Source organism: Elgaria multicarinata, chromosome 3, assembly GCF_023053635.1.
Source record: "Elgaria multicarinata webbii isolate HBS135686 ecotype San Diego chromosome 3, rElgMul1.1.pri, whole genome shotgun sequence".
NCBI classification, from domain to species: Eukaryota; Metazoa; Chordata; class Lepidosauria; order Squamata; family Anguidae; genus Elgaria; species Elgaria multicarinata.
This window is the reverse complement of record NC_086173.1, coordinates 37,813,003-37,840,993: the sequence shown is the minus strand read 5'-3', so window position 1 is coordinate 37,840,993 and position 27,991 is coordinate 37,813,003. Positions and strand designations below refer to the sequence as shown.

Genomic DNA, 27,991 nt, shown 5'->3' with positions numbered 1-27,991 from the left:
TGGGCTGGCCTTCCCCTTGCAAAAGGACATTTACACTTGTCACAGTCACCTCAAGTTTCTATTCAGAACCATTCAGGCCACTTCTCAAATCACAATAAAGCAGCAAGTTCATCTAATACACTGATTTTTTGTTTACTTACATTAAATACATCGGTAAATCAGCAGTTGAATTCTGTTACCATGATTGTTATTTTAAATGCAATGTAAGAGCTTTCTCAAAAGCAAAAAAAAAAAAAAAACTGATCAGAAGAAAAGAATAGGTGGAAGAAAAAGGGTGTTTTTGTTGTTTTAAGAAAAAGCTGCAGTGTCCTCACTTGGTCCAGGAACTAGCCAGGACGTAGTAAAAAACTTTGTGGGCAGTAACTGAAAGCAGTAGGGTTGGGTTTTTTTGGTATTTAAGTACAAAATCTGTTTTTGCTTTGCCATGAACTGAGAGCAATACAGCACCTTAGCTTTTTTGGAAGGGGAAAGGCATTATTCCCTGCTCCTAGGTCCTCCTAGATGGCTACAAACACCACATTATATGCACACAACAAAAACACAAAACTGTCAGTGAAAAAGGTTTTACAGTGAATGTAACTGAAGGTGCAAGACTCCATTTCAAGATTCTCCCTCACAGAGTTCTACCCTGACACCAAATGGAGTTTCAGAGCTTGGAATAAATGTGGGAAAGATGCTGGGGTACTCTTAATGTGATCTAGACTTTATAATCATGAGCATCATCAAAAGTTGCATGTACAATGATAGAGAGGAGCCTGATTACATCTCAAGAGCCAACTCTGCACTTTTGTCAATTGGATGAGGCAAAATGTTACCACATATACAACTTAAGTCAATTGAGCTTTGCAGTATTCTTACTAATGCCTTGAGGAGACAGGTCAGTTTAGCTCCTTCCTTAGTTGCTTCTAGTTTAATAAAGCTGCCACCCAATAGACATTTACCACATGCTGACAGCAGCGTAGGATTTAACAGTTTCAGTATATGGCTAAAAGAGTCGCTAAGAACAAAGTTTAAGTCCTAGATGCCCACACTGTTTGGGTGGATATCAGTATTTAAGTTGCACTAGTGAATAGGAACAGGTACATGTGCAAAATCCAAGTGTTGAAAACAGTGCCTGGGGAAATAATCGGGAACGGATGTGCACATGTGTTTAAGCATGGCTCATTCCAAGCTCTGCCGCAGCAGCAATCATGTGAGACATCTGCATGACATAGACATCGGAATACACCCAAGAGATGCTCCTATTGGTTGTAAGCTATCTTGAAGCCAAGTCAGGACAGCATGGGGAGGAGGGGGAACAGCTCCACTTCAGAAGATATGTTCATGTTTGAAGCTTTAAGAAAGTGAGTGCTGCGGGAAGGGGGTTGGAAGAATGCTTTTGGGAAAGGAGACATTCCTTACAAAGACAGTGGACTGTTGCTAGCTGTTCAGAGAGTAAGATGTGAGTGAGAGATAGTAGTATGCTTACTCTTACAGATCAGCAGTATCTACAGCTAAATTTAAAAAGCTATTACTTTGTTTACCTAATAGCAGGGAAGTAAAAACCCCACAACCACCCACCCCTTTATTATTGTTATTATTTTTACAGACATCTGTGCTGTGCTATTTACAGAGTAAACTGAACATAAAAGGGCTATGTTTAATTCAAACAGTTCTCAGGTTTAGGCAGCCCTTGGGGATCCAAGGGGTGAAGACAGATGGGACTGCTCCACCACCTCTCAACAATGTTACATAAGGTAAGACCAAGTTTGTACACAAGGAGATTTCACAAAGATGTAAGGAAACAGTCACAAGGCAAGCCGGGTGCTCCATGGCAAGGAAGAGGGTATAAAATGTACAGTACTGGTCCTCCTGCTAGCATCTCTCCTCCCATCTAGAATGTTGTCTTGTTTCTCATTCTTGCACTCCTAGCTCCAAAGCCAAAAGTCTTTGTCTGTAATAATCATTAGGAAAAGGCTTTTGCCATAGATGCAAGGGCGTTTCTCCTTTTGGCAACTTAGAACAACATTCTACTAGACAATGTTGTGCATACTGTATGTTATTGCCAAGCACAGGCTGAGCAGGGAAAACCTATTAAAAGGGAACTCTGACAGGCTCCCCCGTGGTAGGCCAAGAGAACACAAGAGAGCTCTGTCTCCTTTGCACATTCCTGCTTCAGACAGCTGGTCACACCTGTTGAGCAGAGAACAGAATGCCCCTAATGGGATTCTGATGACTGAAGTGCAACCCGCAGACAATCACCTGAATGTTAAGGTAACAGGAGGAGAGACATGGTAGCCTTTTGGCATGGAACACTAGCCACGCCAATCAATATCAACACTCCTCAAATGAGTCTCCCCTCCCTCTGCTACAGTCCTGGCCAACACAACTTCTAAGGCATCAATCAAGTACTATCCAAGGGTCCGGGAAAACTGTTTCTTATATTCTATATTCATAAACACATGATTTTTGTATTCATGCCACTGAAACCTAGGGTCACAATTCATGTCATAGCAAGCAAGCCACTAGCAAGAGTTGAGATAGAAGCTCCTTCTCCAACCCAGCCAGTAAAGGCTGCCCTGGAAAAAAATAATGAAGGACACTGCAGCTTTTCTGAACACTGAAAACAAATGATTTTTTTTTAAAAAAAAAAAAACTCCAAAGGATCCCCTCAAAAACAAAACAAAAAACCTGCATTTTCTGAGGAAATCCATTAATCTTGCTCTTAAAAATAAATCTACAGGAATTGAGTTTCCCCTCACTTGTGACCCACCCCCACAGCATTCAACAAAATAAAGGGAGGTGGAGGTGGAGAGGGTGGATGTTACAGGACCAAGAACACAGATTTTATGAGAGCAAAGACAGTGTGTGGGGGGAGATGGAAGAGGGAAAGGAATATTATCTGGGAGAAAACAGAGCAGGGGAATCCAAGTAAGTAGGTAGCTATTTGCACCTATAATACAAAGTGAAGAAGAGTTTGTTTTTGGAAGTTAAGTCCCCGGTCGGTCTATCTCCATTTTCTTGGGGTGGTGGTAACAGACGTCTGGTGTTGGTTTCTGAAGCATTAGAAGTGCAGTTAAACGGAGCTCTCAGGAGAAGGAAGGGGGGCGGCTTCCAAGTGCGCCAATGCTGTTATTGGAGGTGAGGTGTGGCTGAGTGGGGCTGGGAATGGAGGTTATATCTTATCTCTTGCTGGCTGCTTTAATGCCACTGTTTAGTTGCTACAACACTGGCTCTTGTTCTGCTGGGACTGCTCATGAAGGTCCACACCTCGATTCCGACCCACGGCACCGCCTGTGTTCTGGGGCTCACTCTTTGGCAGCTTCTTAGCTAAAGGGGGAAAAGATACGTTAGTGAGGGAGGAGAAGAGTGGTTTCCTCATTTCATTTCCAAAGGGGGCTCAACCAACGAGAGTAAAATTTCAATGTAACGACGGAATTTGGAGTATTCAAAGATTTGGAATGGTGAGGTTATGTGCTACTCCCTTGCTGCTAGCCTTCTGGTGGCAAGCTTAAACATAAATAAATTCAGAGGGCATTTGGTCTCCCGTTTGTTCTGCTGAACTGGGATTGCTTTTCTGCAGCTGGCTTGTATTTCTCTATTGTAGTGCTGCTTTTATTTACTGTACAGTTTTAAATATATCAGATATATATGTTTTGTTGTAAACTTATTTTTATTAAACCATATATGTCACCCTTTGGCCCTCAAAAGGGTCCCAAGGTGATCTACAACACAAAACAATTAAAACCAGAGCATTAAAGCAAGCCAATAAACGCACGCGAGGTATATTTGCACAAAATGGGATGATATAAATATTTTAATTAAAATACTCTGAGGCAGTTCATGCATGACCATACTCTATGTAAACAATCGTAACTACTCCTGAGTGTGCATTCTCGCAGGCAAACTAGGCAGTGATACAACTAAAAATCAAAGAGATCTGCATTGGCACATGAGAAAAAACACACAAAATGGCCAAGTTTTGATACAACGGGCAGGCAATACTACTGAAAGTGGTGGCATCCAGAGCGTGTGTAAACAAAACAACAAAGAAAACATCCCCTTTCCTTCATCTACTGCAAAGGTGCTGAACTTCTTTCAGCCTAGGGGCTGAATTCAATTTCAGAGAAACTCTTGTGGGCTGCAGTCCAGCAGTGAGAAAGGCCAAAACCCAAACAGGGCAGGCCAAAATGCCCCCGTATTTTAGCTCAACGCTCTGACTGCCATTAACTAAGCCGTAGGAGAGGCATTTCAACCTTTCGGAATGTGGCAAAGCATGCAAAAGCCAAGAAAACACCCAACAACCAAGGGTTGGGGGGAAAGGGAGCGGGGCCAGGGGTAAGAGGGCATGACAATCTGGGGAGCTCAAGAGGGCCAGACTTAGATCCCAGGAGGGCCACATTTGGCCCACGGGCCTGAGGTTCTACACCTCTGATCTACTGGTTTGAAGGTGCCAAGCATGAAGGTGTTCCTTCATAAACTCACCTATTTTTAATACTCTGAAGGGGATTACTAACAGACTGAGGCGGTTGTATTACCAAACTTTTGTACCAAGAACGTCATGTTTCCATCGCAGTGGCTGACCAGCAGCCACTGCACTTATCACGGCCAAGCACTAGCATGGTGGCAAAGGTTTTATGCACACTGAAATAGAAAGACTGCCCACTGAAATGTTAACTCCAGCAGTTCTATCACCATGAAAAGTTTTAAAGTCACCCAAAACAGGTCTTATATTAAAAGCTAGGTTGGCATGGGAAGAGAGGATCAGAACCTTTTCAGTGGCCAGGCTGTTGAACTCCCTCCTAAAAGAGGCTATGTTTGCTCCCTCTATTGTCCTTCCACAGACAGGCAAAGATTACTTTATTCAAAAAAGCCTTTCACCTGTAACTGGGTCTGTGGGGTTGGGTCTTCTAATTTTTTTTTCTGTAATCATGGTTTTTTGTATTTTAATATATTATTTTATTGTTTTAATCAATTGTAATTGTGCCTGTAAGTTGCCTTGAGTGCCATTTTTTGGTAGAAAGGCAGGATACAAATCAAATAAATCAATAATTTCAATGAGCTATAGGGTGAAACTGAGATATTTCCACCTAAGATGGAATTTATAAGGGATGGTTTGTCCTAGGAAGCCACAGTGGAGCATGACTGGGGTGCGGGGGGAGAGCATGGAGGTATTTTCTTAGCCTTCTCCCCAAGAACTTGAATTTGGACTTGTTGTCCACATGACTGTTTATACAAACTAACCAGAGGGAGAAAATTATGAGCCAAATCAGTCTATAGCCTTTTAAAATATTTATTACATTTATATCCAACCTTTCCCCAAGATGATGCTTTTCAGTTCCCTCTATTTGCTAGCATTTAGCAAATCAGGCAACAAGCAGGTAGGAGTACCACTGATCATAAACAAACCCTTTTGGGGCACCTTTTTGGCCAAGACAGGTGCAGCAATTTTATTTACAGATGAACGCGCAAGCAAAGCCAGCTCAAGTCCTGCAGAACACTTTGAAGAGACTCACAAACCGTCCCTGGTAACTGAACATAGGTTTTTTGGGGGGTGGGCGAATGAAATATATGTTCTAAACCAGGGCTGCAAAATCTCCACCCATCAGCAGAATCCAGCCCGCGGGGGGCCCAATCTGGCCTGTGCTGCCTCTTGGGGTTCTGTCAAGCCCTACCTCCAATAATAGCTCTAACTACAAGTTGTTTGGCAGTAACTCTAGACAGCAGAAGGCTGCAGAACTCAGTGTCCACAGTGATGTGAAACCAAACCACATGGACTTCTATAGAGCCAGGGCCCTAATAACAAATGCAATGAAGTGTCAGAGTTACCTATCGCCAGGAAGAGGTCGTTAACATTCATTGCTGTCTTGGCAGATGTCTCCATAAACAATAGACTGTTGTCATCTGCATAAGCCTGGGCCTCCTGCAAGAGAGTAAGAGAGAGATATAGTGGCCAGACTTACAATAAGATTGTACATTCTGGATTAGAAGGAATAAACTGGGTATACAGGCTTGCTCAATTTTCATGTTAATTGTATTTTAAATAGTAAAGAAGTCCCCTCAGACTGGAGTATCTGGAAGGAATAGTAAAAAGGTGGCCTTGGGGAAATGGTAGCACATTGCAATTGATGGCATCGACTTGCCAGGGTTAAAACAGGTTACCTAGAAACAGAATGCAACTCTAGATAACTTGTACTAGTTCTGTCATGTAAACAGGTATAGGTAGATATAACAATTAACAAATATAAGACTCCAAAGTTCCGGTTCTGAAAGCAAAGAGAAAATGGTAACTGAGCCATAGTGGCTCCCTTAGATTCACAATCCTATGTTCACACAGAACAGGAAATGATTCTAGTAACGCTACCAAACTGAGGCTTCAATATGGCAATTCAAAGATTTATCTACAACAGCAATGGGCAACCTGTGGCCGTCCACATGTTTTGGCCTACAACTCCCATGATCCCTTACCACTGGCTATGCTAGCAAGGATTGATGGGAACTGTAGGCCATAACATCCAGAGGGCCATATGTTGCCAAACCCTGATCTACAAAAACCAAAGCAAGCAGTCTTTCTTTAAGAGAGAAGACTCTACAAAATCAAAGAGAATTCTTAATGAAAGACTTCTTAAGAGGATTTAACTTTCTCAATTTCTAACATTCCATTTGTATTTATTCCCAATAATGATCCAGTTCACACATGATGCTAATTAACACACAATTTGCTGGACAGGAAAGGGAACAAGTGAGTTACCTCCAGCGCACTTTTTTCTTTGGATTTGGATGTCATGCTCACAACCTATGAAACTACGATCATAGGTTGTTTACAGAAAGCCAGACAACTCTGTGTCATTTAGGGGTTAAACAACCCAGAGTTAACTTATAATTTATTCTTGGCTAGACTCTGGGTTGTTTAACCCCTAAACAAACAAGAGCATCTGGGTTCGGACGAATGGAGTGATCATAGATTGTTTACAGAAAACGGAAGCAAGGAGTGTGTCAGAAGCAGCTTGCTCACTCCGCTTTGTGCCCAGCAAATTGTGGGTTAATTAAGCCAAGATTCATCATCATGTGTGAACCAGGTCATTAATTCCATTACATGCAGCCTCTATGCTATTACTGTGCAAATGACACACATGCCTAGAGCACAGCAGACATCATGCATGCACTGTGTCTATTTCCCAAATTGTATATAATCAGTGTTTCTATTTTACTTCTATGTCATGCAGAATCTGGACTAATTCTTTAAGAAGTGGCAAACATTTTTGAAGCTACACTGCCAAAGATATGAGGATTCTAATAAGGCACTGCAACTGTGCCGTAAAGGGAAAAGAGCGCAATCACTACTGGAGTCCATGGGCTGATTCAGAAATTCCTGTGAAGAACAGTTTCCATGTAGGAAACGGCATATGACCTCGTATTTCCATATTTATCACTCCCACTTCCTAAAGCGGCTGGAAAAATGTTCCAACACACTTATGAATTGGTGCTTGTGACTGTGAACACAGCCTGTCAATTGTTAGCACTTCTGTACAGCTGCATCCACAAGACTGATCCAGTGAAGAGTTAAAAAGCATATGAACTGGCCTGACGTCACCAAGTTGAAATGACCTTCTTTTGAAAGTAGGGGTATGCTCCTCTGCATAGGTCTGCACCCTTCCCCTATTGCTCACATGATACATTTCCTTTACTACTTACAAACCCTCCTTCTCAAACTGTTCCACATTCCACAGATCCCCAAATACTGCATTTATATGCATTATGAATATTCCGAATGGAATATATAGCTTCTTTGGGACAGCCTATCATGTCCTAGGTGTAACGGGTTTTCCTTCCAATCAGGAATTGCTTCTTACATTTAAGGTGTACCAATGAGCATAAGTCATGCTACAGGTCTTGTGAGATAAAGGACAGCTTTAGTATGCCACGTTTACAACCTTTCCATTCTATTTTAATTAACATTTGGCAACACTTCACAAGTTCCCTTCTATAAAGTTTTGCAAAGTATGAAATAAAATGGAACAGAAAGTTCATACGTGTGCCATACACAGGCAGAATCTCCCAATCCTTTGGAGGCCATCCATCAGTGATAGAGGACATACTTGATCATGCAGACAGTCCCAGGGTCAATCCCTACCATTTCTAGTTAAAAGGATCAGGTGGCAGGCTGAGTAAGTATTAGGCTAGTCCAACTGTGGTCAGCCCTATCTCACTAAAGAAGAATTGGCAAAGTGGTTTAAGCCAAGGCGCTGCAGTTGGCCAGTCTAGAAGCGTCTATTTTAGTTTTTTCTCACCTAATGTAAAAGAGGGGAATAGCACTGTAAGTCTGGACGTATATCTTAGTGTGCTTCCAGATAAAGCTTTTATTGTGCTATCGCACAGAATTTTATACAGGGTCACATTTGGAGAATTTTACAGGGGGTGATCTTCTTCAATTTGTAGGCCTTCCATGGTTTCCCACAGCTTGTTCTGTCTTTTCTTAACAGAAAAAAAATCTGTTAATGAAAAAAAGACGGAATAGTAGCACACTGCCTTTTAACTGTTAGCAAGTCCTCCATTGGTAAGTACCCACTGTTTTGCAAAACTACAGTAGCCATCAAACTGGAGAATTCCTTCTGTTCAGAAGTGACACTATATCACAGCTAAAATGGTTGAGAAACTCAACTTACTTCATATTCTACCATGCGCTTGTTGGCAAGATCAGCCTTATTTCCCGCTAAGGCTATAACAATATTTGGGCTAGCTTGTCGCTGGAGTTCTTTCACCCATGTTTTTGCTCGTGCAAACGTTTCCTATCAGAAGAGAAAAAGGCAAAATGTCAGGGTGCAGTCAAAAAATAAACATGGTTCCTATCTACCACCAAGTCTTCCACACTTCAGCAGTACATACGAACAAAGCCTTTTTCCAACAGTGGAAGCAATTATCTATTGGGACTGGCAGATTCTCAAAGACATGACAGGAGCCCTGTTGAATCAGACCAAAGGTCTGTCTAATATAGCATTCTGTTTCCTATAATGGGAAGCACTACATGAAGGCCTTCTACCACTGTTGCTTCCAGCAGCAGAGTTCAAGAGGCATACTGCCTCCAATAATAATAATAATAACAACAACAACAACAACAACAACAATTACCCACCTCTCCCTCTGGATCGAGGCGGGGTACAACACAAATAAAAACACCATAAAATACATAAAACTAATTCAAACGTTTAAAACCAGTGCATCATTAAAAGCAGCACACCATTAAAAAAGGCATCTTAAAATTCAGCCGGGTAGGCCTGCCGGAAGAGATCAGTCTTTATGGCTTTCTTAAATTCTGGAAGACTGTTAAGTTGAAGAATCTCTCCCAGCAAGCCATTCCACAAACTGGGAGCAGCAGAAGAAAAGGTCCTCTGGGCAATAGTTGTCAGCCTTGTTCTTGTTGGCTGGAGTAAATTCTTCCCAGAGGACCTGAGTGTGCGGGGCGGATTGTACGGGAGAAGGCAATCCTGCAGGTAGCCTGGACCCAAACCATATAGGGCTTTAAAGGTGATAACCAACACTTTATACTCTGCCCGGAAACTAATTGGCAGCCAGTGAAGAGATTTTAAGACTGGTGTGATGTGGTCACCCCTAGGTGTACTGGTGACCAACCTGGCTGCCATATTCTGAACTAGTTGAAGTTTCTGGACTAGGCACAAAGGTAGCCCTATGGAGAGCGCATTGCAGAAGTCGAGCCTCAAAGTTACCAGCGCGTGCACAACTGTCTTTAGCTCTTCCGACTCTAATGGTTGACTCTACTAGAGACAATGATAATCATTCCATGAAGGGACAGCATTTTCAAAAACAAAGGTTATCAATTGCAACCCAAGGAATATTTTAAATAGTGACCCCCACTACCAGAGGCTACCATAAAGATTTGATTAGTTTAGAGCAGCCTTCCCCAACCTGGTGCCCTTTGGACTTCAGCCCCAGCCAACATGGCCAATGGTCAGGAATGCAGGGAGTTGCTGCTCTCCAAATATTTTGGGCTATAAGCTGAGGAATGCTGGTCAAGAGCAACTTCACTTGCAATCCTAAACATAGTGACTTGGAAGTAAATCCCACTGAACCCAGGAGGGCTTCATAAGAACATAAGAAGAGCCGTGCTGGATCAGACCCAGGTCCATCTAGTCCAACGTTCTGTTCACCCCATGGGCAACCAGCAGGACATGAGTGCCACAGCACCCTCCCTTTTGTGTTCCCCAGCAACTGGTGCAATATGATTTCTAACCAGGCTTCTTCAGAACTACAGTTATAAATTAGATATCCCTAAAATCATCCATTGTAAGCAAAGAAGTTGGTTTACAGCAAAGGTTTCTAGTGGACAAGACAACTCTCTGGTCAAGCAGGAGTCTAAGTTGTTAGAAACAACCATGAAATTCTCCACAGTGTTTAAGCTACAACAACCTACTATGTTTAAATCTTTAGATGGCCTATATCCAACTATCTCCTTGTGAGGTTAGAAGGGGATTTCAAAGAAACTGAGATGGTGTCAGTGAGACACTTCTATTCTGATCGTATGAGATTTCCATGCTGTTGTTTTTAACCTTGAGACTGACCCTTCTCCTCACTAATCAGCAAACAGTTCATGCTTACCTGGTTGGTTATGTCATACACGACAATGGCAGCTTGAGCCCCTCGGTAATACATAGGGGCCAAACTGTGATATCTTTCCTGGCCAGCTGTGTCCCAGATCTCAAACTTTACCGTTGTGTCATCTAGGCAGACAGACTGTGTGAGGAAAGCCGCTGTAAAAAGAGAAGGTGGAGAGTTGGCTTAGGAGCCCACCAAAACTGGATGTAATCATTTCATTTTGGACATCACAATTTATTAGTCACTGAAATTTTACTATTGTGAACTAGCTATCTGACCAGTAAGAGACCAAGCAAAAAGTGATATTATGTTACTTGATTAAAAGCTTGTTAGAGATCATAATACAAACACCAAAGAGTCTAACCATGCATGAGGTAACTGGTACAGAGCTACACACAAATGTGAAAGGTACATTAAATGTTCGTCTTGCAAATAGTGTGCGTCAGTGCCAGCCTAGACATGCAGAGAAATCTGTGGTGCAGCCTTCCTAGGATTGTACCACCTCAGAGTGCCAATGGAGAAACCACGTATTGTTCCCCTACGTACAAATTCGTCTGCATGTAGGAAAATCGCACCTCTCTTCCCACCCTGCCCCTACTTACTGCTGGATTTGATACCTGTCCTCACCTCAGTCACCACAGGTGCTCCTTCTTGAAAAATACCCCTCCCCATGAAGGCAGCCATACAATTATGATATTTAGGCTGGCTGCTGCTGCTAAGACTTTAAAGACTGAGTGATATCTTTAAGAAAATTAGGGAAGGGTTTACCCAAAAATGCATTATGTGTACAATCAAACACTAAAATTTGGGGTAGTATTTCCCCATAAATAAGGTTTGAAGGCTACAAGAATTATAAAAGCACTTCTGTGAACATGTAAGTTTTGTGACATGTTTATCAAAGCAATTATGAACATGATGTACTCTAAGTGGAGGTAGATGATTGTGCTTTAATGGTCTATATGAGTATATTGGGATCCAGGGGTGGTTCCCTAATGTTTAAACCATGAATTTTCCTCCTATGAAGGAGAGATGCTCAAAAACTTACCACCAATGGTGCTCTCCTGGTATTCGTGGAACTGTCCCTTGACAAAGCGCAGCACCAGGCTGGACTTGCCGACTGCTGATTCACCCAGTAGTACTAGCTTGAACTGACAGATCTTACTGGCTTGTGACTGACCATTCGGCCTGGCAGCTCCTCTGCTGGTCATGGCCTGGATTCCAAGAGCAGCCTGTGCCCCAGCCAATGCAAAAACCTACCAGCCACTGACCAGACCTTGTGAGCACGGGGGGAGGGTTGGCTTGGAAAAGTATGACAACTTCTTCCAACAGTTAGTAGTAGCTCCTTCTGGAATAAAAAGGAAGAAGAGATTTGTCAATGTACTGGACAAGTGAAAAGACTTGGGTGTAAAAAATACAGAAGAGTTAGAAAGATTCAGCAGAACTGAGCAGCAAGCCAGCTTCAGCAAAACCTGAGTAATGTGGAAGAAACAAGATTCAATGCTGGCTTTGTTTCCTCCACCTGTGAAATAGAAAAAAGCAGCCCTGCCATAAGGGGAAGCACATGCACACTTTTGTAGCAGAGACAGATGCATATACAAGCAGGAAAGAATGATATCTAGCCCATAAGAAGCATAGTAATTGGATGCCTAGAGGCTACACAATCCATAGTCACACTATACTCATTTTTAAAATCAATCCCTAAGCATGCAAGCCCCCTAGAGTTAGCTTTGGGGGAAAGCACTACTATGTGCAGTGAAGCTCTCGAATCAATGAGTCAGCAACTCCTGCAGATGTCTTCCTTACTCGCATTCCTCAAGATGTAGCAAGCAGCTCCTGGACTAGAATGCTCATCACATCATGTAGTACCAAGAGCCAGGGCTAAAGGGGACACACCCCTGACCTAGACCAGAACGGTACATTACGACAGTGCTTAACATCTCAGTTTCAGCATGAGCTCTGGCCAGGCCATCACTGAGGCCTACATGCAGCTGTTTGATCGAATTTCACAGTGCAACGTGTCAGCCGAATGGGTTTCCTCTTTTTCCTCAAGCAAGTTTTTCTTCAAACTGAAGGCCTGCTTTACAGATTAATTTCTGCACTGGAAAGAAATGAACTTCATAACATATACACGGGTGAAGATTTCAAATTCGTAGGTGTTCAGGTAATGAGGAACTTATGAGTTTTCTGAGTTCCCAAGTGTAAATGGCATTATGAATATATTTTGTCTAAGATCCACCCCTCAAGAAGCCCTGTGCTGCTTCCCCAGTGCAGCACATCCCTGATACATGTAATCCTCACACATACGTTACAACCCTTTCTATGGCAGAAGCAGTAATATGTTATGCTCGTTTTGTCTTCTACCTCTATGTTTTGCTGTTTCTAACTCAGATTTCAGTAGTGTTTTGGATGCAGGATGATAACCTTTCATAGAATATTTTGTTTCCTAATGAAGATGCCCCTGGAAGCAAAAGTCTAGGGAAAGGCTGTTGCTTCTCAGTACTATCAACAAATGGGACAACACTTTTCACCCCCACATATCAAGGGAATTCTTCCTGTATATGTCGGGGTTTGATTTCATTTGACTTCACACCAGACTATCTCCAAAGCATTTAGCTGAGAAGTGAAAGGTGTTTGGAAGTGCTGGACACATCACTCCCTTCTGTATGCAAAACACATATTGGCTCAGTTTACACAACACTTTTCTCAACGGTAGTGTAACAACTCCACTGTGTAGTTGTTACACCACAGTTGAGAAAGGTGTTATCTGGAGGGGAAGAAACAACAACAACAACAAAAAACACTCCACCCTGAATCTCCACACTGTGCAAAGGAGAGTTCCTGCACAACCATTGTATTCCATGTTGTCTGGAGGGCTCTGTGGAGTTTCCTGTTCAATGGAGTGAGTGGAGTTTCCCAGTGGCCATAGACTTCCCTGGCAAGAGCGGCAAAAGGAGGGAGTGCCGCTCTAGGAGAGCTGCTGGGATTGTTTTTTCACAGCAATGGCTGGTTGGATACCCTTGGGAGGACTGGGGGAGGAGAGAGGGCAGAAGAACTGTCAAATGTTGCATTAACTTTCACTCCACAGCAGGCCACACCCACATAATGGTGTAGTTGGAACATATTTTGTGGTGAGTACCCCCTACAAACTCCACCGTTAAGTAGAGTTTTACCTCTGAGTAGAGGAAAGTGTTGTTTGAACTGAGCCACTATCACCCCATAGCCCTGTAGATCTGTGTGTCTTGGGTTGAGTTAGCATTTTGACTGTGTGTGTATGTTACACACACACAGATTTTGTTTAGATTTTATTCTTTCCCACCCACACCCATTCCAAGAATTTGTTCCAATATTTTGTTGGGAGTGACAGAACATTATATGGAGAAAATATTTACAAAGTAGCAGATACTAGGAACTGGGCCAAATGCAGTACTATCACCACCTGACACCTGGAACAAGACCCAATCCTTGCCTGAATTTAAGCCTTTAGGACAGACGTCCCCAACCTGACACCCTCCAGATTTGTTAGACTGCAATGTCCCTAATTCTCAGCCAGCATAGCCCATGCTTATAGTTTCCAACATAATAAGGTGTGATCATTCCCTCCCTGCCCACGAAAAAATGTTTCAAGACAATAAAACATTTAAACCAAAATCACAATGCACATCGAAAGAGTGGGTTGCAATTTTGATTTGCAAGTACTTCTGAGCAAGTCTTGAGGCAGTAAGTACATTCTCAAGAATCCTCAGTAACGTCAAGATTTTTCATTAGTGTACTTCATATTTTTTAAAAAAACCTAGTGTGATTTTGGCCATACAGACAGAAAGACCACAGGAAAATTCTGTACTAGGAATTCTTAAGAAAGTGATCAAAAAAGTAATCATTATGACCTTATACAAATCTATACTGTGGTCACAGTTCTGGTCATCCCATCTCAAAAGGCATATCACAGAGCTGGAAGACGTATAGAAAGACAACAAAAAATTATTAGGAGACTGAAATATTTTTCTGAAGGTTTAAAAGTTTTCTAAGTAATTAAGGGCAGTCCTGATGGAGAATTATAAAATTATGCAGTCTAGAGAAAATAGGTTTTCTCCCTGTCAATTAATAGCAGAGTTCTGGGTAATCCAATGGCCACATTTGGAAAACATATCATTAATCTGAGATATGGATGCCCATTTTGCCCATGCATAAACAAGCCTTGACTGAACCAGGCAGTCTCTCATTAGCCATAGTATCCCATTTCATCCGAATCAGGAAACTATGATTACCAACTCTGAATAAGCCAGGTTATTAAACCAATATCAAGTTCGTCTTGGCTTGTTCTGAAGCTGGACACAAAGGGAGAGAATAGCCTCAGGATGCAGAAAATTATTTTACTGGCGAAAAGCCCAACTCATTTAGCCCTCTGTCTTTATTGTTAGGCCTTCTTCAAAGGTCTGTGACAAAACATACATGGAACATGAATGAGACCACATAAACTTTTTTTTTAACAATTAGAAGAGTACATTGCAAGCAAGGCCTGTGCATCCATTTAAACAATATAAAACCATGTCATTATTCAACATGCAGCCTTTTAAAATGGAAAATAGGGCACTCTTCTAATTGTTAGAGATTTCCCTTGCCAACGCTAGGACTAGCAAGTGAAAACATCTCATTTTCTCAGAAGAAATAGGAGGGAAGGAAACTTTTTCTCTTGCTAGCACTTGCAAAGGAAAGCTCCGTCTCGGCAGAGGGGGAAAGTGTGAGTCTGTGTGGAATGCAAATGAGTTTGTATGTGCGTGTGTGTGTGTAGACACACATTTAAACACACACACACAGGTGTATAAGCATATGTGTGTGAATAAGTGTGTGTGTGCACATGGGCAGTCCCTAGCACCCTGACAGATACCTGATTCAGCCCTCAGGGCCAAAACTATTATGTACCCCTGGGCATAAGATGGTTCTTGTGACCAGTTCGATGATGCCCCTAGCTGTTTGTCAGAAGCAAGTAGATGCCAGGTTGTTAGATTAATTTTCCACCAGCAATTTTAAATACAGCTAAATACAGAGTTTGGCTGGAAACGTTACCTAGGATTCACACTAATGTTCTATACGTCAAATACAAAATAGCTGCTCTTCATGCTATCCAAAGCTGCATAATGAAGAGGCAAGTTCTCCAAAGACGCTTCTTTCTGTAATACACACCAAGATCAAGCATGGAACAAAGTTAAAGCCAGAAACACAACTGTTATCTGTTAGCAAAGCAAATACTATGTATTTAGATTTCCTTAAGCCAACTCTGCAAAGCACAGAAAATGCTTCCTTCCTTTTCCAAGACCTCTCTTAGAGAGCAGTTGAGCAATGACCTTGCAGGCATCCTGTCCATGTTTCCTGGGAAGAGCCCTATGCATTTCTAGAGAGGCTGTCTGCACAGCTGATGCCAGCCTGTTTGGAGAAGCCTGAAGTGACACACTGGACTGTTTTAAAAAATGTTCCCATAATTACCAAGTGGTTGGTAATTAGCAATCAGCAATATTCATGGCCATAATATGAACAAACAATAATTATCTACACACTGATAAGTTTTTCTACCCATATGATAGTACAGAACTTAATACTAACTCAATATGCTTCCTTTCAGATTTTAAGATGAAAGGAGATGAGTATGAATTTCCAAGAAGAAACCTGACCTTATTGACAAATTCAAGGAATAGTACTACGTTGGTATTCTCAGCAGATTTGGGATATATGAACTCATGTCAGTGGCTTGGTGTAATAAACCTTTTACATCAATCCACTGATATGAGTTTATATATCCCAGACCAGCTGAGAATATCCATGTAGTTCTATTTCTTGAATTTGTCAATAACATCAAGTTTCTTCTTGGAAATTAGGGCTGATCCAAAATAGGGCCCCTTTTCACAAAAGGTGCTCCTATTTCAATCATCTTTCAGAGGGCAAAGATGTTCAACTCGTTAAAAGTGGCAACTGCCACTTAAAGTAAGGCAAACTGCAGCTCAACCCCTTCCCTTTCTTGACACATTATTTTCAAGGGAGTTCATAATTTTATAATGAAAGCTTTCCCTTTCAGCCTAAGGAAGTGCTATCCCTTGAGAACTCTGCAATCCCCCAAATAGTGCTTAACATTTCAATATGCAGCACAGGAACAGGCATATCAGAAACACATTTCTGGTCTTAAATGTTTTATTTTCTGCATTTTGAAACACATTCTCCCATAAGATGAGAGAAGTTTAATGGGCGTTCTTGGTAGCACTCAGCCAGGTTGAAGATCAATAGTTTTGTTCCTCACTTAGGAGAACAAGGGCACCTCTCATGTTATATGATCATCCAAAGATGTAGCTCACAATAGACATACATCTAATCCAGAGGTGAGGAACGTGTGGCTCTCCAGATGTCATTGAACTGCAACTTCCATCAGCCCTAGCCAGGGATGATGAGAGTTGGTCCAACAACATCTGGAGAGCCACACATTCCCCATCCCTGATCTAAACAAACCATATCCAGAATGCTTCATGTTTTAAGACCATGTTATTTCTACCTAAAAATCATGCTATCCAAGGCTGCATCAAACTACCAACTTAGAAACTAACTAAATCAAGTTAATTAGATAAAACGCCATCACTAGAAACCAGTTTTTCAGCATGATTCTCAAAGTCACTGCTAAAGACAGACACATCTAACAAGACCAACCCAATTCTCAGTTCTTCCTTCATGTGCTCTAAATGTTACTGTTATGTTACTGTTCCCCAGAAATATTTTGCAATAACTTATTTAGCAACACATGTTCTGGCATTAATTCTTTGTAACAAGCTACTCAACAGAATCCCAATATAGATTCATATCCTGAAATCTTCCCTACACAGCAGTAATGGTTTTGGGAAGTAATTTTCTTCCTTATGTCATGTTTCTGTGGGCAAAGTCAAAGGTCACTCTCCTATGCAGCAAAAACCAAAAGTCTTCAGGCACCTCAAAGGCTAATAAACGGACTGCCAAAAGACTTTGTTGTTTGTTGCAGACCAAACACAGTTACCCCTTTGAAAATTCTCCAATGCACTTTAATCAAGCAACTTTAGAGGTGACCTGATTAGGAGGCAGCATGTACTTTTTAACAGTGAAAAAGCATCAGGTATTGAAACCAAAACTGGCAGAACAAGAGGTTTAGCCACAGTTCAAAGACAGACAGACGCATTCCAGTTAGAAGCAAGGTACATACTGGAATAAACCAGTGAAAAGAATAAGTTAGTCATCGTACAGGTTTCCGAAGACCAGGCACAAATGTGTTGGCTGGATAAATTATTGGCTTAGCAATGACCAAAGTATTGTCCCAATACTTTTTACAACCAAGGATAATGTTACTTTGTCCACAGAACTATTAATGCCTTCATACAGCTTGATAAACGCACACTGGAACAAAGTCACCTTTCACTAAACGCTTGGTGCTCTTATGCTAGTTATCTGGGGCTTTCTTTCCCTACTTCTCTAGAGTTTAAGACAGCACCAAGCAAGCCATTCTCTTCTCCTTTCCCATTAACAAGGTGCCCTAACCAGATATGCCACAAAAAAATTGTCTTAGAAAACAACTTCAAGCATTCTCAACATTATGGTGGAATGGAAGCATATTAAGACATTGAGTTCGGGAGATTGCTGAGGATACCCAAGTCAGTGTTATGTAGTGAATAATGTGTTTTTTATATTGTTCATTTTATTTATTTATTACATTTCTGTATTAACCAATAGGTGGGTTCAATGAAGTTCAATGGACTATCTTGGAAAATCACAATCTGTCAGCTTAATCTATCTCACAGGATTGTTGTAAAGAAAACATGAGCTCTGCTAGATCAGACCAAAGGTCTGTCCAAGTTCAGGATCCTGTTTCGAACAATCCACAAGCTTCTGGAAAGCTCACAAGCAGGGCATAACAAAGCAATCTGCTCTCCCTAATTGGGCCTGTTCAGACAACAAGCTAAGCCATGGTTAGGCCGCTAACCCTTTTGCAGTAAAAGGTTAGTGAGCGTGTTTGAACTGTGTTTATGCAGCCACCACGGTTAGGAATGGTTCACATAGCACACTAAGTCATGTTTCACACAACATGCTGAGCAATAACGTTTAGCACCAAATGCTTAACCACCATGGCTTAGCAAGAACAGGGTCAGAGTATGTCCCCAGAAGGGAAACTTTATGTATATGATTGAGCTTTTCGGAAAACAAGTGGAATACAAATATGCCACTAATTGTCACTTGTATAGCGCACCATGATCAATCCTATGCAACAGTAGGAAATAGTTTTCCAACAACTAGCCTCTTTTAAACCATGAGGGCACCCAGGGCACCACTACACTTGCATAGTATAATTAGGATCAAATTTATTCAGTATCATCTCAGACTAAAACAGCAGGAGTTTAACAACATCTGGAGGGCCACAAGTCCCATTATTGCTGAGCATTGGCTATGCTGACTAAGGCTGATGGGACATGCAGTCCAACGCCATCTGGAGGGCCACAAGTTACCTATCCCTTGAGTAGAATCACAGAGGGGGGGGAACATTGGCTATGGTACCAAAAGTTTATGTTTTACATGTTACCTAATGTTGTAAGTCATAGTATCCATACACTAAGGGGGCATATGAATGGAATTAAGGAAGCAAGACATTTCAGAAGCTGGTTTCACACTCATCTATGAACATCTATCTATAAGAGCACTAGCCAAGCAAACCAAAGCAACTGTTTTCCCCTGCTCTGGCAAGTAGAGAATGTGTCTGCAACACAGGGCTCAGGAAGTCTTTGAAGTTTGTTGCTAATCATCCAAATTCAAAAAGTGTTGTGGGGTTACCCCACAACTGATTATCTTGTATATGTCTAGATTAGTATGTCTGATAAGTATGGATTGTTAGAACTTAGTGGGTGTGGTTTATGATGTAATAGGTGGGGGGAAAGGAGTTTATAAGGAGAGTGCTGGGAGTTTGTGAGGTATGTGAGTTTGGGAGTTTGAGTAGTACGTCTGAGGAGAGTTTAGCTTCTAGGGACTTCGGATTGGTGTGAAGAGAGTGAGGTGGTTGGTGTGTGGAAAACTTAGATCAGGCAAGATTGAAAGTATTATATTTTTATTTGAAGCTTTTAAATAACAATAAACTTATTTTTATTTTGTTAGCTACCAAATACCATGTGTCAGCTTGGCATTATTTACCTGCCTTACAGTTATTAAACACCCACACCAGAGTATTCCCACAGTATATTTTGAGAGATCCTATATTAAACCTGTTTCCCTCATAGCTAAGGGAAAGGTTTTATTTAACCCTCTCTCAGGTTTTCAAGTGGTGGCACTTGGCCTGAGAAGGGTTTATGCGATGGGCTGGTGACGTCACACTGTGGAGATAGAGGAAGCTGGCAAGCCACTCAAAAGAGTGTTTGCAGACAGGTAGTGTGATATGTGGATACAGGTAGGATCAATCATCTTATCTTTATTAATCAGAGTTAGCAGGGAGTATAGGTTAAAAACAAAGTATACAGGGAGTATAGATTTTGCAACTAAGATTGTAGTGCCTGAATTTGCTTTCTTTTCCCCCTCCTCCTCCTCCTCCTCCCTCCCAATCCCCTTTCCTTTTGTGTCATGTCTTTTAGATTGTAAGCCTGTGGACAGGGACTGTAAAGAAATACTTTTGTAAGCCGCCGTGAGAGCCTTTTTTGGCTGAATGATGGCATAAAAATGCTTAAATAAATAAAATAAATAAAAAACAAAATGGGGGTTGATTTCCTGAAAGTCAGAGATCAGATTGGAGCAAATCCTTCCAATTCTAATTTAACTTCAGAAGGCTAATAAAAATAAAAATGAATGAAAAAAGCATCACACAGGACGTGGCTCTATATTTCTCTCCCTTTCTCTGATGTGGTTCCTAGCAGACTAGCATTTGGAATTTAAAACATTTTGAAATAGTTGACAATTCTATATAAGATAATTAAGCTCATCATTAGAAATGCAAAGGTAGCAATACAACTGGTAGGAAAGACAGTTAAGCAGACTGTTCACACAATCAGGGTGTGTTTATTTATGTATTGTGTAAGTGTTTATTTAAGCCACATGAGTTGCGGCATATCCAGGCAGCCATTTTGAATATTCAAGGCGCTGAACCTGGTGAGGGTAGGTTGTTGGTATGGTTAACTAACTACCCACAACCCTAAAATAGGTTATGGTTTTTGAGTAGTTTGTTAACCACAGGAACAACACATCCTTTCTGGATTTGGACAAGACAAGCCGCAGTTGCAGCTTCAAATTCAAAAGTCAAACAGCCGGCTCTGATGATCATGTGAACCTGGTCATTGAGTTTTGCAGCTTAAACGTTGGCATATTTACATGGAAATAAGTCTATGTTCAATGGAGCTTACGCCCATGTAAGTATGCATAGGACTATAGTCTTAGAGGAATGCAACAAAGTTATTCAAATTGGGGTTTGGGGGGTCATTCCAGGAGTCCTAAAGGAAGGATCATAAACGCCAAAAATCTGATTTTATCACGAATCATTTATAAAAATAAAGCTACAGAGTTTAGCTATTCCAAATCCTATGGGCAGAGAATTCCAGTAAAGTAGGTTGAAAAGTTGTTTCTAAGTAGACACCAACCTATGTGACAGAAAACATGTTTTAAATGCAGCTTTGCAAATTAGCTGAAGTAATTACTAGCCTGCCCCTCCTGTGAGTAAAAAGAAGCCTAGCCAAACTGCTTGATTTCTATGCTGGATGTACACGAGAAAGCTTCATCTCCTGCATGTCCAGCACACAAAAGCAGTGGGCTGTCAGCAGGGGTCTATAGTGATCCATGCCTCCTCCTGCATTCTGCTGTGTTTCTATGTTCAATATGCAGGTTGACCTGCTGTGCCGCCAACATAGAAACCAAGATGGCTGCTGGCAGCAGTACAGAGCCCTCCAGTTTTCTTCCACTGGTTGACTTGGTTTCCATGCTAGATGCACAGTAAGCAGTTTCACTCAGGAATACTACTGGACAGCATTCACCTAGAAGGAGAAAAAGGAGCATTTCCCCCCTAGGATTGTACCAATGAAGTATTTACTATTCTGACTTTACCAGTGTGGTAGAATGGCCCAGCTGCTTTCCTAGAATGGACAGTTACATCTGACTGTCAAATTGATCTACACAAAAGATTATGTTGTAGAAAACTGCCAAGCCAAGTTGCACACCTCCTCCCTACAATGAAAGTGGTATTCCATTATAACTAAATATGAAACATAGCATTGGCAATCCACATGTGTCAGGAGAGAACCCATCTCAGCTTTTCTGCAACACATCCAAAATTCTCCCAGAGCTTTCTAGGTGCATAAAGCCTGCATTTCCTCCTGACTAATTTAGGACAGCAGAAAGAAGAATAGTTGCTGTCTTGTTCTAGTAATGCTCCCCAATGAACTACACATTATTCTTCAGGCAATCTTACTAAACACTGGAGAAAAAGGAACTCCTTTGTCAGAGAGACCACTGCTCCCCAAAATAGATGTAACTGAAGGCTAGGACTAGCATAGATATAGTAGGGTAGAGATGGGGAACCTCTTTCAACGCAAGGGCAAAATTCAGTTTCAGAAAAGCTCTCAGAGGATGGATTCCTATGGTGGGCAAGGCCAAAGGGAAAGAAGGCAGAGCCAAAGTACAAAAAAATACAAGCATAGTGTAGCATAAACCTCTTACTGTCAGTAACTAAGCATTAGGATATGTATTTCAAGTTTTTAGAATGAGAGATAAAAATGCACAAAAGCTGGTTAACCAAATAACTGAGGGGAGATGGGGGGGCATAGCCATCTGGAGAGCATAGGAGGGCTTGATTAGACCCCAAGGAGGGTCAGATTTGGCCTCCAGGCCTGAGGTTCCCCACCCCATTGTAGAGGCAGATTATACAGTGCCCTGGGCACATAAAGGGTAGGAACAAAAAAACCAGGGGTGAGGAAAATTATAGGAATTTGAGGTGGCTCAAGTGTTTACCAGTGCAGAACAGGGCAGGTAACGACATCCAAGCAGGGCTGATTAACCAGCTTCAGTGTGTGACCTAATGAGAATTTCCATTCTGTTTGGTTCTCTTAACAAACAATCCTGCTTGCTTATACTTTGGCATGGATCTTCACCATGACCAAGATGCAGGTAAGAATACATCTAGGTGGAGACCAATCACTCCTTCCTTTATAACTCCCATCTTAAAGGCACTCATAGCAACCACAGACAGGTAGGAAGAGCAGCACACTCTTACAGGTTCTGAGCACTTCTTACAGTCTATACCACTTGCCTGCAGCTTGAACCTTTATTAATAGGTAAATGAATAGTTATATAGCGCTGTGAATAATGAGGAACACTACAGATATAATAAGTACGAATACCTCCAGCACGGAGTAATCACAGAACAACTACTTCCAGAGGTACCTTAGATCCCCAATACATGCTTTTGTTTACATGGAAAAACAAGCATCCAAAGGTTGCTGCTGATACCACCATCTTGGTCATTCGTTCAGGTATTCAGCTATTAGGATGACCAAGTAACACATGATGAAAGCAAGACAGGCAAACGGGAAAACATACTGAACTCATCAGTGCACCATGGAGTTGCTTGTTTCTGCAACTGATTTCTTCTTACAAGTATTTCCTACATCTTCAAAATATCTGTGGCCCCCAAAGCTTGAAACAAGCAACTGAGGGACCTTTACCCCATGTCTAAGCACATAAAAAGAGTACAATAGTTGCAAACAGCTCTATTTGCACTGGATCTGCCTGCACCAATTCAAGGACAAGCCTGGAAGAGGTGAGATTACATGTTTACCCATCCCATTGTTCTCAGCTTGTAATGAAAGTCTTTAAATACTGGCAGAGCAAGATGGGAAGCTGAAGTTTGTCAAGGATATTGCATCAGGGTCAAGGAACAAGAAGCAATTCACAGCTAAACTATCTAGTTCAGATTTTTCCATGGGCAAAGAGTTTACCAGATTCATCCTTCAGCCCTTTTCCTTTACAGATTCTTCAGGTAGATTATGGCACAAAAGAAAGTTAAGTGAACCACCATGCACAACACTCATCTTTTAGTGATTATCTACCATATGAGCAATATATTTTTTAAATCCAGATCTATGATTTTAGCCAGAATATTCTTTTGTTAAGGTGCCTAATAAGCACTGCCCCAAAAACTTTTAAAAGATTAGCATTTTTCTCAACTGCGTATCTTACTATTACCTTCAACTTTAGACAGCTATCTAGTGACCCAGTGTTTCCAACTGTAGGTTTAAAAGGCAATTTAAGCATGCTCCGGGACGACAGCCACAAAAAGCACTCACTAAATCCATATCCCTGTATCTGTACCAGAAAGACAGAACATTCTCCTATTCCAGACAAGGATGAGTCCTGTTTGTCAGAGATCAAGAGCCATCAAGCCTATCTTGGAATACATACCAATACATAGGATTGTAACTGCATGTCCCACCCTAGGACCCAGCTCACCTTCAACTGCACAAGCAGCAGACCTGCTTACCTAAGTGAATTAGAAAAAAAATACAAGCTTTAAGGTGAAGATGAACAAGGCTCAAGAGGAATCCTAACAATAGTTTGATCTCTGTAAGATAAAAGATTAAATGTCAATTTTCAAGTCAAGAAAATTGTTGCTATATTATCTTGAACATCTTTCACCCTAACACTGGCAAAGTTTTGGATAACTAGTAGGTTGTCAACTTAAAAGCAAAAGAAAACCTGGACTTGCTTTTCCAACTTCCTTCAATGCTAAACCCTCTGATGTTAGCAATTTTCTCCAGTACTTGAGCTTGGCAACCAATTTTTTTCCAGGAGACTGTAATAATAACTTCTATGCAGAGCTGTCTTTCAAGGTTGCAAGTGAGGGTAGAATGCACTTCATCTTCTGAGATGGGAAGACAGAGGCAACATTTTGCTAGTGCTTCAGAGTCTACAATACTTTCTTATACTATTCCAGGCACAATTCAAAGTACTGCTTATGGGGGAGGGAGGGAACGACTTTGGCCTTACATTCCATGAAGATCATCGCTTCCCTTATACCTCTTAAATCCTGACCAATAGGGAACACAGTGTTATTTGTGCACAATGCTTGAATGTCAAGGACATAAACTAGCTATTTCATATTTATGGAACTCCATCCACATGAAACTCAGAATTATGGTCTGAACTTATTACAGAAGCAATGGAATGCTTTTAAGTTTGGTAGCCCATTTTGTGCCCATTTATTTAATTTTTGTTTTTAGGAAAGAGTTGAAATTTCATAGTTATGTGGTTTTTTTAATATAAAGTTGTGATCCTCCAGAATAAGAAAAACACAATAAAGGGACAATATATGTTAATATATTTATTCACAAAGACCTAACAGGAATGAGGTACAAAGCATACCGAAGGCATTGGTGTTTCAGGAAGCACCTTACTGGTGAAATGTGTTGTTCCCTATGCACTTTTCAGGCAGATTTAAGAACAAATGATACCAATTTCAAATAGTCCAGGGCAAGAAATAGCCTGGCTATTTAATATGGGTCTACCAGAAGGAGCAACCACAAAATATTGTTGTGGTCACAAAAACTGCCATTCTGGATCAGACCAAAGGCCAGCCTATGTTTTGTTTTTCTAAGTTCAGACAACCAGATGTTCCTAGGAAACTCTGAAACAGGACAACAGGCAACAACCATTTATTTTTATTTATTTATTACATTTTTATACCGCCCAATAGGCAAAGCTCTCTGGGCGGTTCACAAAAATTAAAACCATCCCTTATTATCTGTTATTTGGTTAAAATATAACTTTTTTTACTTTTTAAAATAGGCTTTTGAGATTCCTCCTTGCCTTCAGTGCTTAATACTTGTTTCTACTTGCCAGAATCATCCTTGCAACCATGAGAGTTGGATGTTTTACAAAATGAAAAGGAAAAAGCTTCAAATTTTTTCAAATACTTTTGTGGACTCCAAGCTGTTTCACATGTAAGACAACAGTTTATAGTTCCAAACACAACCCTGGGAGGAGATCTGTGACACCACATTGTTACACCAAGCTAGTGTTGGGGCATTTTCAGGAAAATAGATTACGAAGACAGATAATACTGGAACTAGTATGTCCACCAGACAGAAACTCAAAAGTTATTTTGTAAGCATGTACATTGATGGATGGTAGTAAATAGAAATGGATAGATATGTTAATGTCACTTTTGAAGAATCAAGGAGAAATGCAGGCTTTCTGTTGTAATCATGCTGGAAACAGTCGAAAATGAACAGATGAAACTCTTGAGTCCAAATATGCAGTCTTAAGTATCCAAATGTATCTTTCTAATAGTAGAGGGAAAAGTCAAGTGGCAGCTACACAGCAGTAAAAGTGCCATAGAATTGGCAAGACATTTCACCCAAACTCACCACTATTGGTACAGTATTAGGAGAGTTCCAATAAAGTACTAATTCACTTTCTTGAGCTCCAAGGTTAATTGTAGCTAGGCTAGAAGTAGTAAGGACAAAACAAGGGAGAGGTAATTTCTTTCTGAAGATTAGGGAAAAGTATCCCATCAGTAAACAATAGGCTTATCACTTGGCATGCTGCAGACTGGACAAGAAATTCTAGGGCAAACCCACATTGAATGACCTCATATCCCTCTGTATTCTTACTTCCATGATTCACTTCCTCCCCTTTCTTCATAGTCCTACAAATGGTCCAGTATCAGATTCCACACCTGAGTAATACCATGGGAATCTCACACAGGAAAAACCACCCAGCATTATGTAGCACATGGAAGTAGCCATTCACTTAACTATGATGACCACAGGATATAGTTTTGATATCTGCAAACCACCACCAGATACAAGACTCCTATTATGCCTTATGTTAAGTACTTCTAGCCAGTTACCTCTGTTTTTCATACTGGATCAGCAAGGTCTATTTTTTTTCTTAACTGTAGTTCTCTGGGCAGCTTGCCTATACCAATGCATTTTTAATAGTCAAGCTGTAAGGAGAACAAATTATAAACCCCTTAAAGCTGGGGGAATACATGAATCTCTAATGTGCCCATCTCCAGAATATTCATGGATACTTACAAGGATTAGTGAAAGCATCACACATGGCCAGCCAGAACCTTGAATTTAAACAGAATCATAGGTTCTTTATGGATTCAGATCTTACAGTGGGCAACTCTGCTTTGAAAAGCAACAAAACTAGAGTATTTTACCTCTCCCAGGTGCCCACATTAAAAAAATGTCCAGATTGATTTGGGAGCCCAATGGAGAAAAGAGAAACCTTTGTGCTAGTGACTATGCTCAGGGCTCAGGACAAATAGCAATATCTAGGGCAGCTGTGTTACAAAAAAATACAGAGGTACAAAGTCCTACCTTCATAAACACAAGAAGTAGGCCTAGAGGTTTTAATAACTCCTTCCACAACATTGCTACGAGATCAAGATTTCACAAATAAAATAAGACTGATGAAAGTATAGCATCTATTCTATACTGATTGATGCTCCTAAAACAACAGCACTCAAAATACAGAATACATTGCGAGGCTTCCTAGTAGTCTTAATGCAGAGGTAACCACAGTATCAAAACTATTAGAATGACCAACACAGACAGGTTATCAGAGCCACCCTATCAGCCAATGCCCCCTTCCCCTTCCTACTACAGTCCACAACAAGCCAGAATCCACTCCACCCACTACATTTCCACTGAAAAAGCAGCCAATCTAAACAACTCAGCCAGGCTGTTCCCTACACCAAGAAGGCCAAGCACAGTAACAGCACACATAATGGGTAAACAACCTCCCCCGCCCCCCACGCACGACCCACCAATACACATACACTGAATACAACCTCCACGCCTGAGGCCTTTCCAGACTCAGACCCCGTCCCTATCATCATCTCCCATCCCCGAACTCCTCGCCATCCAGTTGCGCAGAGTGCCAGGGCCCTTCTACCTCCACCTCACCTGGGCTTTCCCATTTTATATGGGTGCTCCACACCTCCTCACTATACATTTTCAGCTTCCTAAAAACACCCGCCCTTTACGACCATGGGGAGGGGGGCGGCGGCGGCGAAGATCAGGCCCACTTCATCCACCCAAGACTCCTCGGTCCTCTCACCAACTGCCCACTCAAAAAAGCCTCTTCCTCCGCTCCCTCAGCCACAAGGCCGCTGCCTCCCCACAGCGAGGAGCCGCCAAGCCCACTCCCTTCCCCACCCGAAGGGCCCAACTTCTCCCCACTCTCCGAGTAGCCAGACAGCCGCCCGTCCAAGGAAACCCACCCCCAAGACCGCGGACACATTCCCTCACGTCACCCAGGCAACCTGCGCGGCCCAAGTCCCCCGTCCGGGTACCTGAGACGGCTCCGACTCCCCCCTTTGCGGCCCCCGACTGCCTCGCACACAAACAAACTACCTCAACCAAACCCA

The 27,991-nt window shown here is 41.6% G+C and overlaps 1 protein-coding gene across 4 annotated transcripts; it reads right to left on the bottom strand.

Moving 5' to 3' along the window:
- Positions 1-111: 111 nt before the first annotated feature.
- Positions 112-27,991, bottom strand: RAB5B (RAB5B, member RAS oncogene family). Of its 4 annotated transcripts, none has more exons than XM_063119972.1 (6): positions 27,917-27,991; positions 11,636-11,932; positions 10,594-10,745; positions 8,646-8,768; positions 5,809-5,902; positions 112-3,309 (listed from the first exon to the last, which is right to left on the bottom strand). In XM_063119972.1, the coding sequence occupies exons 2-6, from the start codon at positions 11,796-11,798 to the stop codon at positions 3,194-3,196; spliced, it is 648 nt and encodes a 215-aa protein (XP_062976042.1). In that variant the 5' UTR covers positions 11,799-11,932; positions 27,917-27,991; the 3' UTR covers positions 112-3,193. The 4 variants fall into 4 exon arrangements, with proteins under 4 accessions (XP_062976042.1, XP_062976043.1, XP_062976046.1 ...); XM_063119973.1 differs by having other exon boundaries at positions 11,636-11,935; positions 27,917-27,985; XM_063119976.1 differs by lacking the exon at positions 27,917-27,991 and adding an exon at positions 27,878-27,895.

Coding starts and splice junctions, on each gene's coding strand:
- RAB5B (XM_063119972.1), bottom strand. CDS start 11,798: ATGACCAGCAGAGGAGCTGCCAGGCCGAATGGTCAGTCACAAGCCAGT. Junction 10,746..11,635: donor CCAGGAGAGCACCATTGGTG/GTAAGTTTTTGA, acceptor CTCTTTTTACAG/CGGCTTTCCTCACACAGTCT. Junction 5,903..8,645: donor AGCGCATGGTAGAATATGAA/GTAAGTTGAGTT, acceptor ACTCTCTTGCAG/GAGGCCCAGGCTTATGCAGA.